The sequence below is a fragment of the Macaca mulatta genome, chromosome 6, assembly GCF_049350105.2.
Source record: "Macaca mulatta isolate MMU2019108-1 chromosome 6, T2T-MMU8v2.0, whole genome shotgun sequence".
NCBI classification, from domain to species: Eukaryota; Metazoa; Chordata; class Mammalia; order Primates; family Cercopithecidae; genus Macaca; species Macaca mulatta.
In genome coordinates this window covers 36105539-36118952 of record NC_133411.1, presented here as the reverse complement: position 1 = coordinate 36118952, position 13414 = coordinate 36105539, and the positions used below count along the sequence as shown (strand labels likewise).

The 13414-nt window shown below is 40.5% G+C and overlaps 1 protein-coding gene and 1 long non-coding RNA gene across 5 annotated transcripts in view; one reads left to right on the top strand and one right to left on the bottom strand.

The window, feature by feature from the left end:
• The window catches only part of LOC144341392 (uncharacterized), a 50412-nt gene extending 43870 nt beyond the window's left edge, over positions 1 to 6542 (bottom strand). Inside the window, exon 1 of the long non-coding RNA XR_013418298.1 lies at positions 6309 to 6542. This is a non-coding gene — a long non-coding RNA (uncharacterized LOC144341392). The remainder of the gene's footprint in view (positions 1 to 6308) is intronic.
• A 45-nt stretch (positions 6543 to 6587) lies between these two features.
• AGXT2 (alanine--glyoxylate aminotransferase 2) overlaps positions 6588 to 13414 on the top strand; it is a 45968-nt gene continuing 39141 nt past the window's right edge. Inside the window, exons 1-2 of one of the 4 annotated variants that reach the window (XM_028849377.2) lie at positions 6890 to 6996; positions 8235 to 8290. In XM_028849377.2, the coding sequence (XP_028705210.2) occupies positions 8269 to 8290 (22 nt within the window). In that variant the 5' untranslated portion in view covers positions 6890 to 6996; positions 8235 to 8268. Of the gene's footprint in view, positions 6997 to 8234; positions 8291 to 8491; positions 9014 to 13414 lie in introns of those variants that run through there. The other 3 variants (XM_078004656.1, XM_015139843.3, XM_078004654.1) reach the window with 3 other exon arrangements.

Sequence of the window (13414 nt, the reverse complement as noted above, 5' to 3'; positions counted from 1 at the left end):
ATGCATTTGCCTCAAATCTTTCTATCCTTAAATAACATGACCAATTACTTTGGTATTTATGAGTTTTGCATAAAAAATAGCAGATAACATTATGCACTTTGATTTTTTTTCATTCGGCATTGGGTTTTTGGGATACAAATAGCTCCAGCTGCTTAGCTGTATATTATTAAGCTCCCTATTTATCAACATTTAATTTCCACTGCTTTATGCATACAACTGCTGTAATTGTATACATACGTATAATTTATTAATCTCCCTATTTATCAATATTTAATTTTCATTGCCATAAATGGCAAAAGTTGTGTGTATACCACTACTATAATTTTACACATATATATAATTTATTAATCTCCCTGTTTAGCAACATTTGATTTTCACTGTCATAAGTGCCTACGCAATGAGTATTCCTATGCCAGTCTCATTGGAATATGTGCAAAAGTTTCTCCAAAATATACACCTAGAGGTGGAATTGTTGGGTCATATAAAAGGCATATCTTAATATTTCCTAGATACTGACAAATTTCTTCCTCTCCACAGTAGTTTTACTGATGTGTACCCTTACCTTTAGTGTAGTAATTTCCATTTCTCTTCATCTTTATCATTACCTGGTGCTGTCAGATATTTTAATGTTTGACAATTCAATGAGCATAAAATGATGCATTGTTATTTTACTTTTTATTTCCCTGATGAATCCATTTATATCTGAATAACTCATCCTTTTCCTGCTTACCTTTTATGCCATCTTTGTGGTCTTCTGATTGTCTACATATGCCCAAATGTTCATCCAGGCTTTTCTGGCCCATTTTTCTGGGTATCTATTCCTGCCCTGGTGCTCCACTGCTTTATTACCATATTTTATACGAAGTCTTGTTATCTGGTAAATTAATTCTCACACCACCATACCCTTCTTCAAAATTGTTGTAGCTACTCTTGGCCATTTACTCATCATATGAATTTTAGATGAGCCTATCGATCTCCTAAAAAATTGTGTTGGGAGCTAGATTGAATTTATGTTTTAATGCCAGAAGTTACATCTTTATGATATTGTGCCTTCTTAATCATGAACATGGTATATCACTTCCTTTACATTGGGCTTCAATAAAACTTTACATTATTCTTCATAAATGTTTGCATACGTTTTATTAGATTCATCCCTAGGCACCCTCTCATTGCAACCTCTGCCTCCCATGTTCAAGTGATTCTCCTGCCCCAGCCTCCCGAGTAGCTAGGATTACAGGCCCACACCACCACACCCAGCTAATTTTGGCATTTTTAGTAGAGACAGGGTTTCGCCATGTTGTGCAGGTTTGTCTTGAACTCCTGACCTCAGGTGATCCACCGGCCTCAGACTCCCAAAGTGCTGGGATTACAGGCATGATTCCACTGATGTTTTAATACTGATCTTGCATCCTGTAACCTTACTCAACTCTAATTAATGTTCTTATAATTTGTAGGTTTTCTTGGATTTTCCACTTTTACAACTGTATCACCACAAACTAACAACATTGTTTCTTCTTTTAATAAGAGAAATACCTCTTATTTCTCTTTCTTCATCTATTTTATTGGGCTTCCAGGACAGTGTTAAATAGAAATGTGTTATGGGCATTCTTTCTTCTTCCTGACTTTAACTAGAATGCTGTGAAAAGTTCACTATTACATATAAGGCATCATGTAGGTGTTGTGGGGGGAGAGGAAAGCTGCCATTTTGCCCTCCGAGGGTTCACTAAAAGTCACTGACAAAAGTTGAATTAATAGGAGAAAAGGCATACAAATTTATTTGATTATAGTTTTGTGTGACATGGGAGCCTTCAGAATGAAGACCCAAAGATACAGAGGAAACTGTCCATTTTTATGCTTAGTTTCAACAAAGTATGGACAGTTGTGTAGGAAAATGATTGGACCTAAAGCGGATAGACTAAGTGAGAAAACCTAGCAAGGCCTGTCTGTCTGGGTTTTTCTTGGCCTCTCTGTGTAGCAATGCCTCTCACCATTCCTTCCTTCTGGGTACGGGGCAGGACCCTCTCTGCTAAGTGGGTCTTATGACCTACAGTCAAACAAGATAGGTCAGGTTATTCATGGTCAGTTTTTACACAGAAAGACTGTCAAGTGATAGTAATATTTTTAGACTGTAAAACTGACTTTAGGGCAAGAGGGTTCCAGTTTCTATGACCCGCCTTGGGGAAGTGAGATCCCAGTTTCTATGGCCAGCCTCTGGAGAGAATGAGGGACCAGACAGGAGGGCAGCAGGTCAGAGAGAACTGCTGCTGGGCCCCTACAATTTTTCAGATACCGTTAGTTATGTGAAAGATATTCCTTTATATTTCTAGTTTGCTAATAGTTTTTTTATCTTAACTAATTTTAAAACTTCTCAAATTTTTTCTACATCTATTGATATGTTCATGTGACTTTTATCTGTTAATGTGTCAGTTATTACAGAAAATTATTTTGGAGAGTATATTTTAAGGTTAAAGTAGCCTTGCGTTCTTGAGATAAACCTCGCTTACACATGAAGTATGTTTGCAAACATTATTAGGTTCAATTTTCTAAACTTTTATTTAGGATTTTTGCATTAATGAGGTTCATCTTTTTTGCTGCTTAAGACATCATTTTTGGAGGTGATTTATAAGTAAGTTAAAATCTTCTAGGATTAAGTAAGTTTCTACTTATTATAATTCTGTCAATTTTTGCTTTATATCTTTTGAGGCTGTATTATTGGGCATATACAGATTTAAATGGTCAATCCTCCAAATAAACTATTTTTTTCATTGCTACATACAATCCCCTTTATTTATAATGGTCACGTTTGTCTTAAAACCTATTTTTTCTGATACTGATATTGCTAATTTGGCTTTTCTTGGGAGCAGTAATTCTCTGGTAAGTTTCTTTTCATTCCTTTACTTCCTAATTTTTCTATATCATTATGTTTTAGGTATGTCTTTTAAAAACAGCATAAGCTAGATTTTGTTTTCTTCTAGTTGAGAATTTGTTCCTTTTGGTGGCTAAACAGTTCTGTCCTTCTCATCTGATGTACCCTTCCTTCATTTTTCTTTTGCAGTTTGAATTATTTAAATCAGCCAGTTCTGTAATGATCACAATAGTAACAGGATATAATTAAAGGTCTTTGTAATTAAAGATCCTTGTGAGATAATTCACTGTAACTGAGAACCCTAAGCTTGGGAACAGCTCTTCCCCCATACAGGAACAATCCCAGGCATAGTGAACCAAACTCTAAGGACTCTCATCTTACTGTGATTGAAAACAATAATTAAGCCTTGATTGTAAAGCTCAAGGGAATGAACAACTAAAAAATCCCAACTGCTAAGAGAAGGGCGATGCTCAAAAAGATCTTGCCATACATTCTACCAAAAAGAGATTGAGTTGTATTTTCAGGATCTTCCATTTAAACACAAATATTCCCCACGTAAATTATCTGTGAATCATTCTACCACATACATTATTGAATAATACTTGATGAACACTGTATGCCAGGCACTGTGCTATGTATGCAGTGAGCAGTATGGATGTGCTCTCCGTCCTAAGGCTGAGGTAATCCACGTGTCCCTAGGTCTCTCCAGAATGTTACTTTCTAAAACATAGTAAGTCCAATAATTCCGATGAGACTTGTTCAAAGAGTCCTAATAAATAAACAAAAGGACTTTGACCTTGCATTATTTTTCCAGAAAATCAGTTTTCCATGAAATTCTAAGGGTTACTGAGCCACATCTTTATGCAGTTATTCTCTTCTTACACACCTGCTAATCTCTGCACCTCAGTCTGAACACCCTGCACACAGCATTCTTCATAGTCCATTAACTGTGAAATGGAACACCTGTAATATGAAGTTTCATGTAAACTGTCTACATTTATCTGAAACCCTTCCAAAACAATTTTCCTTTCCTTCAATTTCACAACTCCTAAACAAGTTGAGAGAGGGAAAGGATTACTTTGGAAAAGCTGTTAATTATCTTCAGAGACTTACTGGACTCTGTTATTGACAGAAGGCCTGGGGCAGAGCAAAGTTCAGTTACATTCAGGACTTAACTGATAAATCATTGGTGAATCTGTGTGCAAAAATCCTCCCCAATAATTCTTAACATGACAACAGAATTTCCAAGTTTCCCCATTTGTGAAGTATTTTTTTTTCAAGGAGAAATTTCTATATTTTCCTACCTGATGAAAGTCTTCTCCCCTCTTATTTACCATTTGTGCAAACTGAGATAGTTCTTCATCTTCTCTAGTTTTATGTAAAATGGAGAAAATTATACCTGATCTGCTCAAAGGAGAGAGAACAGAGAGACTCAACAGGTGTCGCTTATAACTCAGAAATAATAGCTGTTTAATTGGAGTTTTATCTGTGAAGGTAGGGTAGGATCTTAGATTGATATTCCAAATGACTCCTAGGCTGAGAATGAAGCTCTAGAGGCAATCTAAGTTTCCTTCTCATCCCAGTTTTCAGATTTTGTGGATATCATGTAATTCTACAGAGTTCAAAAGAACAAACATCTTAGAATATAGTTTTGTCCGGCCGGGCGCAGTGGCTCATGCCTGTAATTCCAGCATTTTGGGATGCCAAGGCGGGCAGATCACCTGAGGTCAGGAGTTCAAGACCAGCCTCAACATGGAGAAATCCTGTCTCTACTAAAAATACAAAATTAACCGGGCGTGGAGTAGCTTGTAATCCCAGCTGCTCGGGAGGCTGAGGCAGGAGAATTGCTTGAACCTGGGAGGCAGAGGTTGCGGTGAGCCAAGATCGTGCTATTGCACTCCAGCCTGGGCAACAAGAGCAAAACTCTGTCCCAAAAAAAAAAAAAAAAAAAAAAAAAAAAATATATATATATATATATATATATATAGAGAGAGAGAGAGAGAGAGAGAGAGAGAGAGAGAGAGTTTTGTGCCATTTTAGTTAGTTGAATTATAAATTGATGTCATCTTACTGAGATGCATTTAAAATGTACATACATTTTGGCCTAGGAATCCTTCTTCAAGGAACTTATCTGAAGAAAAAAATAATTAGTCAAGTACAGAAAATTCTCTGTCCTAGGATGCTGGAGAAAATATAGCTATCCATCAAAAGGAACTTATTAAATAAAAAATATGAAGACTTTCAGTTTCTGAAACAGCATGTGCATACACAGACATACACACGTAGAGAAAGATTTCTGAAAGGAAATTTACTAAAATATAATGGTCAGGTTTGTTGTGATCTTTTTCTTTCTTCTTTATTCTTTTCTAGGCTTGACTTTGTTTAACAAAAGTACATATTATGATAATCAGAACAATTTGTTTTCTTTTTAAACAAAAACAAAAGAGGTATAACCTCCCACTTTCCCTCTAGAAGTTATTCAAAATGTACTGTTTTTCTGCCCCACTCTAGGTGACCCCTTGATGTTGGGTGTCTCTCACTATAAAAATCTCAAATCTTACAGCCCAAGAAAAATCTCAAGCCAAGGAAGACTGCAGCCTGAAGTGTTCGCAAAGGCAAAACTGACCACAGTCCAGTAGAGCTGAAGAGCATATACCAGACTTCAGGAACTCAACATTTTCTCCCCTCTGTCCAACCACAGGACAGACTGTGCACCCCAGGGAGATGCTGTGTGGCCACTGGCCTCACTGACTTGGATTATTCCTGCAGCACATGACCAGCCAGCTCATATGATCACTCCCTACTGCCCCCAAAGCAGAATTGACTGGGAGCTGGAAACCCACGCGAAAATGGACAATTATACTGAATATAACATACTCCCTGTGCTTACCCAACGCCTTCACCTCCCACGGGCATTGAGAGTCAAAAGTTGTTATGCAGGTGTTTGTGAAGGATGTGGCCAAGTCAGTTGTCTCCCCTACAGGATAACCCAAGATTAATGATATCTACCCATCCCCACTCCCTCGACCCCCAAGTTGCAATCAACTTTGTCACTGTCCCCCTTGGGCACTGCCATGTAGAGCACGTGGCCCCCATTCTGAAGCAGTGGGAAACCTGGAAGAGATGTACCCTTCGCAACCTGGTTGGATCTTAAAAACATGGATCTAACTGAAAAGAAAAAAAGACACACATTACACATATTGACATAAATTAAAACTGCATTCACCCTAAACGATACACATTCTACAAGAATGTGTGCCAAGAAAAGGATATATGTAAACACGCTAAATAGTTGCTTATGGGTATTGAAGGTAGGGGGAGGCTACAGTGGGATAAATGGGAATTTAAGAAATAATGAAAATAAGGCACACTAACTCCTCAGCTCTTAACCTTTTGCCTTCCTCAGACACATAAGAGGATCCATAGCTGTCCAGAAACTTACCTAGTTATTTGGTACTCTCTCATTTCTTTGGAATGGCTCCTTCCCCATTGTCTTCTCCTCTCTTTCTCTAAGACTCCCAAAACCAATTTATTTGTTCATTCACTTCATGCATATCCTCGTTTTTACTCTCTTAGTCACATCTCTCATTTCTCAGTCTCTGACCCCTTCAACCATGTCCTGATCCTTCTCCCACACCCAGCACCACCCTCCTGCAGAGGAAAGTGTACCCGGATGAAACCCCGATGGAATACTAAACTAACAGAACTCGTCAGATGACCTTTGCTTTATCTGCCTGCTTTCTTTCCTCTTCCCTTCTGTTCTCTTCTTTTCCTTTCTTTTCTCTCCTCTTCTCTCTCTCCCTCCTACTTTCACTCTCTCTCTACCTCTTTTCCTCACTCTCTTTTTCTCCCTCCTTGAAGGCACTGTTACTAGCAATAGAGAGTTCTGGGGCTTGCCTGAAGCCATGGACAGTCACCACTCCAGGATTCCCCTTTTAGCGCCTCCTCCCCATCTCAATCTCAAAGTCCAGCAAGGATAGTGAGCAGTTAGAGCCCAACCTCCAACCTACTTCCATGGGGGTTTGCTTCCTGAGTGGGAGAGATGACTCTAGTCTGGAGACATTTGCTGAGACCCTTGTTCCTGGTCACCTCCGCTCCCAGGATCCTTGAGATGCGTCCTTTCCTGAGCCGTAAGTGGAAACCAGGGGGACATAGGTCAGTTGAGGATCAGCGAGAGGGGAAGACTTGAGCTCTGAAGGCTGCTGCCTGGGATTCTGGAATGTTAGACCTGGTTGAGGTCTTAGAGATGAGGCATGTTTTTAATACACAGGTTCTCACCCTGAGTCGATGCCCCATTTTCATAGCCAATATTTTGTAATGCTCCCTTTTATTTTGAAATGAAATTCATGGATAATAAAACCCAACTATGCTTAATTTCAACATAATGACATGCTATCTCAGCTGCAATACTTTCAAAAACCAAAGGAAAACAATTCAAAATAAAGTGTGACTTCAACTTACAGATGCCCAAGGATGATTTCTATTTTTTCTTTTTTGAGACAGGGTCTCCCTCTGTCACGTAGGTTGGAGTACAGTGGTGTGATCATGGTTCACTGCAGCCTTGACATCCCAGACTCAAATAATTCTCCCACCTCAGCCTCCTGAGTAGCTGGAACTATAGGCACATGCCACCATGCCTAGCTATTTTTCTTTTTTAACTTTTTGTAGACGTGGGGTTTTACTGTGTTGCCCAAGCTGGTCTTGAACTCCTGGGCTCAAACAATCCTCTCACTTCAGCCTTTCAAAGTGCTCGGATTGCAGGCCTGAGCCACTGCACCTGGCTAGGATGACTATTTTAAAAAACATAAAGCATCTGCATGAATTTTCATCATGCCTCTAGGAAGTGAGACCATTGTCTCAATTACCAACAAATGCTGTGATTTACCCAGAGTCATCCAAGCCAGGACTTGACCCCAGGCCCTCCCCATCCACTCAAACTCTCCTCTCTGCAGCAGGAACAGGAAATATGAGGAGATGTGGGGTAACCAGACATTGGTGGCTTTATGAGTGATGTCCTATGTGCCTGTGATTTTCACATGGATCTTGTTTCACGAAAGCCCCACTTCCTTCCCAGCAAATTCCCTCATGCAAACATGAGATTAAGCAGCTGTCTGTACATTTATGTGCCTGTGCTTCACAGGCCCTAAACAGGTATGGGGACCATTTTCCATTCCCCATTGTGACCAACTTTGTCTTCATTTTCTCCTCATCTTTCCCTTTCGCCCTCCTTCCTTCCTCTCCTCTTTGCTTTCTTCCTCCTGAAAATTGCAATTTTTTGAAACTCGATACATGCATGATGCTTTCAATGCATTATGTCCTTTTATCTTCAACCAAACTTGTTAGTGAGTACTATTATCTCATTCCACAGATGAGGAGACGGGGGAATAAGGAATATCTAAGAAATGTGGTCAAAGGCAGAAAAATGTAAGTGACAACTTGGGATTCACAGCCAGGCCTATCTGACTCCAAACTCGGAGAGATTCTACCAGGCCCTGTCTATCCTCCCCGAGTCTTCCAGTCCTGTTTGGACTGCTCTTTTCCCTTGGTCATGAGTTTTTTGCCAGAACATCACTTAACTCCAACGTTTTCTCAGAAGCAGGTAAAATTATACCCAGTCTTATGCTCAGTGAGGAGGAAATTATGCTGAAAGTACCAGCTGCTGACCTAGCAAGAGAAATGCCCTAGGCTGCCCCCTCCCCTCTCCTACCCCAACCACTGAGCATTGTGTAGCTGCACAGTGGAGCAGCAGATAACCTAGACAGGGCAGGTGAGTCCTAGTACCTAGAGATCTTGATCAACTCATTGGGGATGCCTTACCATAGGCCTAGCAAGGACACTACGAAGGAGCAGTCTTTGAAAACCACACCACCTAGACTGAATGCCATCCTCATTACCTGGCCTTACAAAAACCTTTGGGACTTTTATGTCTACTTTCTTACCTACTCTACCTAGGTCTACGCTTGCTTGTGCTTGTTCATCTAAACACACACTCACTGAACATACACTTCGGGAGCACCTGCCATATGCAAAATATACATTCAGGCAAAATATATGAGCATCTATTATGCACCAGTGCTGCAGACTTAGCCACAATAGGCAAGAAAAAGCCCCTGCCCTCTATTTCAGGAAGGAGATGGACATAAACGAGTAAGTAAATATGTAAATATATATATGTGTGTGTATGTATGTATTTATGTATGTATCCAGTAGAGAAATATACCATGAATAAAACCAAATCTGGAAAGGGAATAGAAAAATATAATGGGGGAGGGGGGAAGGGAAGGGACTGTGGTAAGGAGATTACCATGTTTCAAGTGTTGTTATATATGCAAAAATAAATAAGTCACAATTCTTGCATAGTATCTACATAGTTACTATACAATATTCATATGCCTAAAATGTCCAGCCTTGTTTACGTTTTGATATGCACAATCACTTTGGGCTAACTGTATGCAAAGTTATGGAAGCAATTTGCTTTCAGTACAAAAGTGTGGAGAAATATCTCAGTGGGGCATTCTTTCCTACAATTAGCTAATGACTGTGAAATATATAACATTTGCAGGTGGCTGAGGTATGTGCTCCCTGTAGCAATTTCCTAATATATGCCTGCTCTCCCATAAAGGAAGGGGGGCACAAAAAGTAATCCATTTCTAGCTGAGATGTTTCTCCATTCCTGCCAAGGCTATTTTAAGGAAACATTCAAAATTTGCCCTAAAGGGGGGCCTCCCATGTGCACCGCTCCAGGCAGCCTCGCCACAGTCAGAACTGATTTAACACATGCCAAGGGCCAGGAAGGGTGATCACAGAGAAAGACTACTCCCAAACATGCAGAAGGAAGACCCACTCACCTCAGAATCAGGAATCGAGCAGCGCTCTCGCTTGTGGACAGACACAACTGCCCCTGTTTGGCTTCAGCAAAAGGGCATATACTGGAAGGGTATGAAGGAATGGAGGCAAGGAGGGAGGGCGGCTGAAAGAATGAACAGGAGGCTGAGGAGGTGGACAGGACCCCACACACAAAGAAGCCAAGGAAGACCAGGCAGGAGTAGAGTAAATTCTGGTAGGAAGCTCCTCTTAGCAGCTTTGCTGGGGGGATGCAGGCACCTGGCATTCATCACTGTCATCCTTTCACCCAGAGCACGCACGGGACAGAGGGGACCTCCACAGAGAGGGCTGCGAGAGATCGCGTCCTGAGCTGGATGATACCCAACAGCAATGGCGAGGGTCCTCGGCAGTGTCCTGCAGACTGCAGTCCCATGAGCGAAGGAAAAAGGACCACTCTGGAGTCTCCAAGCTGGCAGCTCCAGGACAGGGAAGCAGAGGAGAAAAAGTTTCTTTTTTTTTTTTTTTTTTTTTTTTTGAGGCGGAGTCTCGCTCTGTCGCCCAGGCTGGAGTGCAGTGGCCCGATCTCGGCTCACTGCAAGCTCCGCCTCCCGGGTTCCCGCCATTCTCCTGCCTCAGCCTCCCGAGTAGCTGGGACTACAGGCGCCGCCACCACGCCCGGCTAATTTTTTTTGTATTTTTAGTGGAGACGGGGTTTCATTGTGTTAGCCAGGATGGTCTCGATCTCCTGACCTCGTGATCCGCCCATCTCGGCCTCCCAAAGTGCTGGGATTACAGGCTTGAGCCACCGCGCCCGGCGAGAAAAAGTTTCTCTGCCGGCCAGACACTGTCACTCAGGCATCCAAACACCAACACAGCTTCAGCAGGCCTCCATGGGAGGCAGTGTCTCAAACCTTCGACGTTAGTGAGGGACTTCAAAACTGCCAAGGCCTCAAATTCCATCTGTCACTGACTCCACTCTAAGGTAGATGGAGGATGAAATCTTCCTTTCCTAACTCATTGGCTATCCTAAGTACTAAATGAGATTCCAACTGTGACAAGATTTTTTTCAAGTTACCTAAGATGCTATACAGAAATGAGATAGAATTGGCATTTGGGGCCAGGCTCAGTGGTTCATGCCTGTAATCACAACACTTCCGGAGGCCAAGGCAGACAGATGACTTGAGCTCAGGAGTTCGAGACCAGCCTGGGCAACCTGGAGAAACCCGGTCTCTACTAAAAATACAAAACATTAGCCGGGTGTGGTGGCATGCACTGTGGTCCCAGCTACTAGGGAGGCTGAGATAGGAGGACTGCTTGAGCCGAGGAGGTACAGGTTGCAATGAGCAGAGATTCCACCACTGCACTCCATGTAAGACCCCAAGTCTATTAAAAGTAGAAAAAGGAAAATAGCTGGGCATGGTGGCAAGTGCTTATGGTTCCGGCTACTCAAGAGGCTGAGGTGGGAGAATTGTTTGAGCCTGGGATGTCGAGGCTACAGTAAGCCATGATCATACCACTGTACTCCAGCCTGTTTGACAGAGGGAGACCTTGTCTCAAAAAAGGGAAAAAAAAGAAATCATCCGTGGGCGTCTGTAAATTAAAGCCATACTTTATTTTGAATGCTTTCTCTTTATTTTTAAAATTATCGCAGCTGAGATAGCATGTCGTTATTTTAACACATTATATGAGCATTGGGCAACAGAGCCAGACTCTGTCTCAATAATAATAATAATAATTAGCATTTTAATAAATCACACTGTGTCCACTGCATATTTTCAAATATTTTACAATCTTTTTTTCATTTTAAAAGGTGAGGAAGCCCTTAATAAATACTCCCTCTGGGCTGAAAACTGGTTGTGAATACTGAAAAACTCTTTATCATTACAAAGAGAATTTTCCCAAGAGTTTCCAAATGCCAAAAAAAATTGATTTTTCTCACTTACTTTGCCCAACAGTTTTTGTCATTTGACATCATGATTTTGGGGAAAGAAAACAAAGTTACGGTGACCTGTAAGCTATAGAATTCTGTGAGAGTTAGGCAGCTGGGAAATGAAAGCTTCCTAGTTACCCACTTGGCATTTATTATGCAAAAGCGACGCTGTTCTCCAAATTGAATTCCATCTTTCAATGTCTTGAGTTGCTCATGTGAATTGAAGTGAAAATTGGTGAATTGGATGAAAATCATTAGCTGTCATCTGTTTAGCCTAAAAAGACACTATCCGATTAGTTAAAACAATAAGACAAAACAAAACAAATACCTATTCACAAATAAACCTTGGATGTAGTTTTATTAATCCTAATCTCATTCATTCCTTCCCCTCTACCTCCATCTCTCTCTCTCTCGCACATGCACACACACACATACAGGTATGCATATGCATATACACACATACACAATCTCCAGGAGCCCCCAAAAAGCTTTATGAACCCTCAACTCTTACATCATCCTCAAAACCCGGGCTATTTTGAATAAAGAATGCATGCAATTATCTAGATAATTAGATTTTAATTTTTTTCTGGCAAATAATAAAAACCAAGGCAGTTTTATTTCTTTCTGTCCATCAAATATCAACATTATTACTATTATTTCTGAGTTTTAGTTATTTATTAAGAGGGGTGATATGACAGTCAATAGATTTGGAGGTATTATCCAGATTTATTTCACTTACTGACTCCTATTATATTATATTTCTCCTACTTGCTCGTTACTATCTGTCTCTATTTCTTCCTTCCTCTTTCTTCTTCCTTTCTCCCTTCTTCTCTTTCTTCCTCTTCTTTCTTCCTTGCAGAATTTCATGTATTTCATTTGAAGCCCTCACTCCACCATCATATTCTTATCACTTCTGTGAATAAATGAATAAATAAACCTGCCTTGACTGTTTAAAATACAAGCTTTTCCTTATCAAGTCTTTCTCTCCAACTCCCTTCCTCCTCTAGCCTACTTTCGTAAATCCTATAACCTTGGAGTCAAGAGAGCCTACAACCTCCTCAATGGGCAACTCCAATTTTGCAGACAGAAAAATGAGACTGAAGAAATGAAAGGATTTTTGAATTCTTAGAAACACTCAGAATTTTTGTTCCATCTCAGAAGCATAACTAATGCAGAGAGACACAATGAAAAGCTTTGTAAAAGGTGAAATTCTCAGAAAACTGAAGCTATCAAATTTTTTGGTCCTTTCTATGCATGGAAAATCAAAAGTCACTTGCTTTTAAAGTAAGAGCAAATTAATGACATTAGTGATTACTTAGAGCAGAAAAGTGAATGGGGTCTCTTTGAAAGAAGGTATATTCAGAGCTGTTACTTTCCATCTTCATTTAAAAACACAATTGTTCATTATGTTTCTCAGGACTGTGACTTCATAGCCACACAAAACACTAACATTTCTTTCTTGCATTCAAACCTTCATGCTGAGAAAGAGACAAAATTTCCTCAGCTCTCTCCACCTGTAAAATTATCTTAATGTTGACCTTTAGTCTTCAAAATTAGGAGCATCTTTCCTAGGAGTACTTATAAGTTCTCTAGAAACCTCTTCCAGCTCTAACGTTCTGATTCCATTATTCCATCCCACTGCTGCAGAGGGCCCAAAATCTGTGCTGCCAGGGAAGGGTGGAAATGGCTGAAGAATGAGCAAAACAGACCACTGCGCTAGAAGCCAGAGGAGTTTTGTTCTCGTTCTTCACCTAACTAGCTTGATAGCCTTAAACAGATTAATTTACCACTTT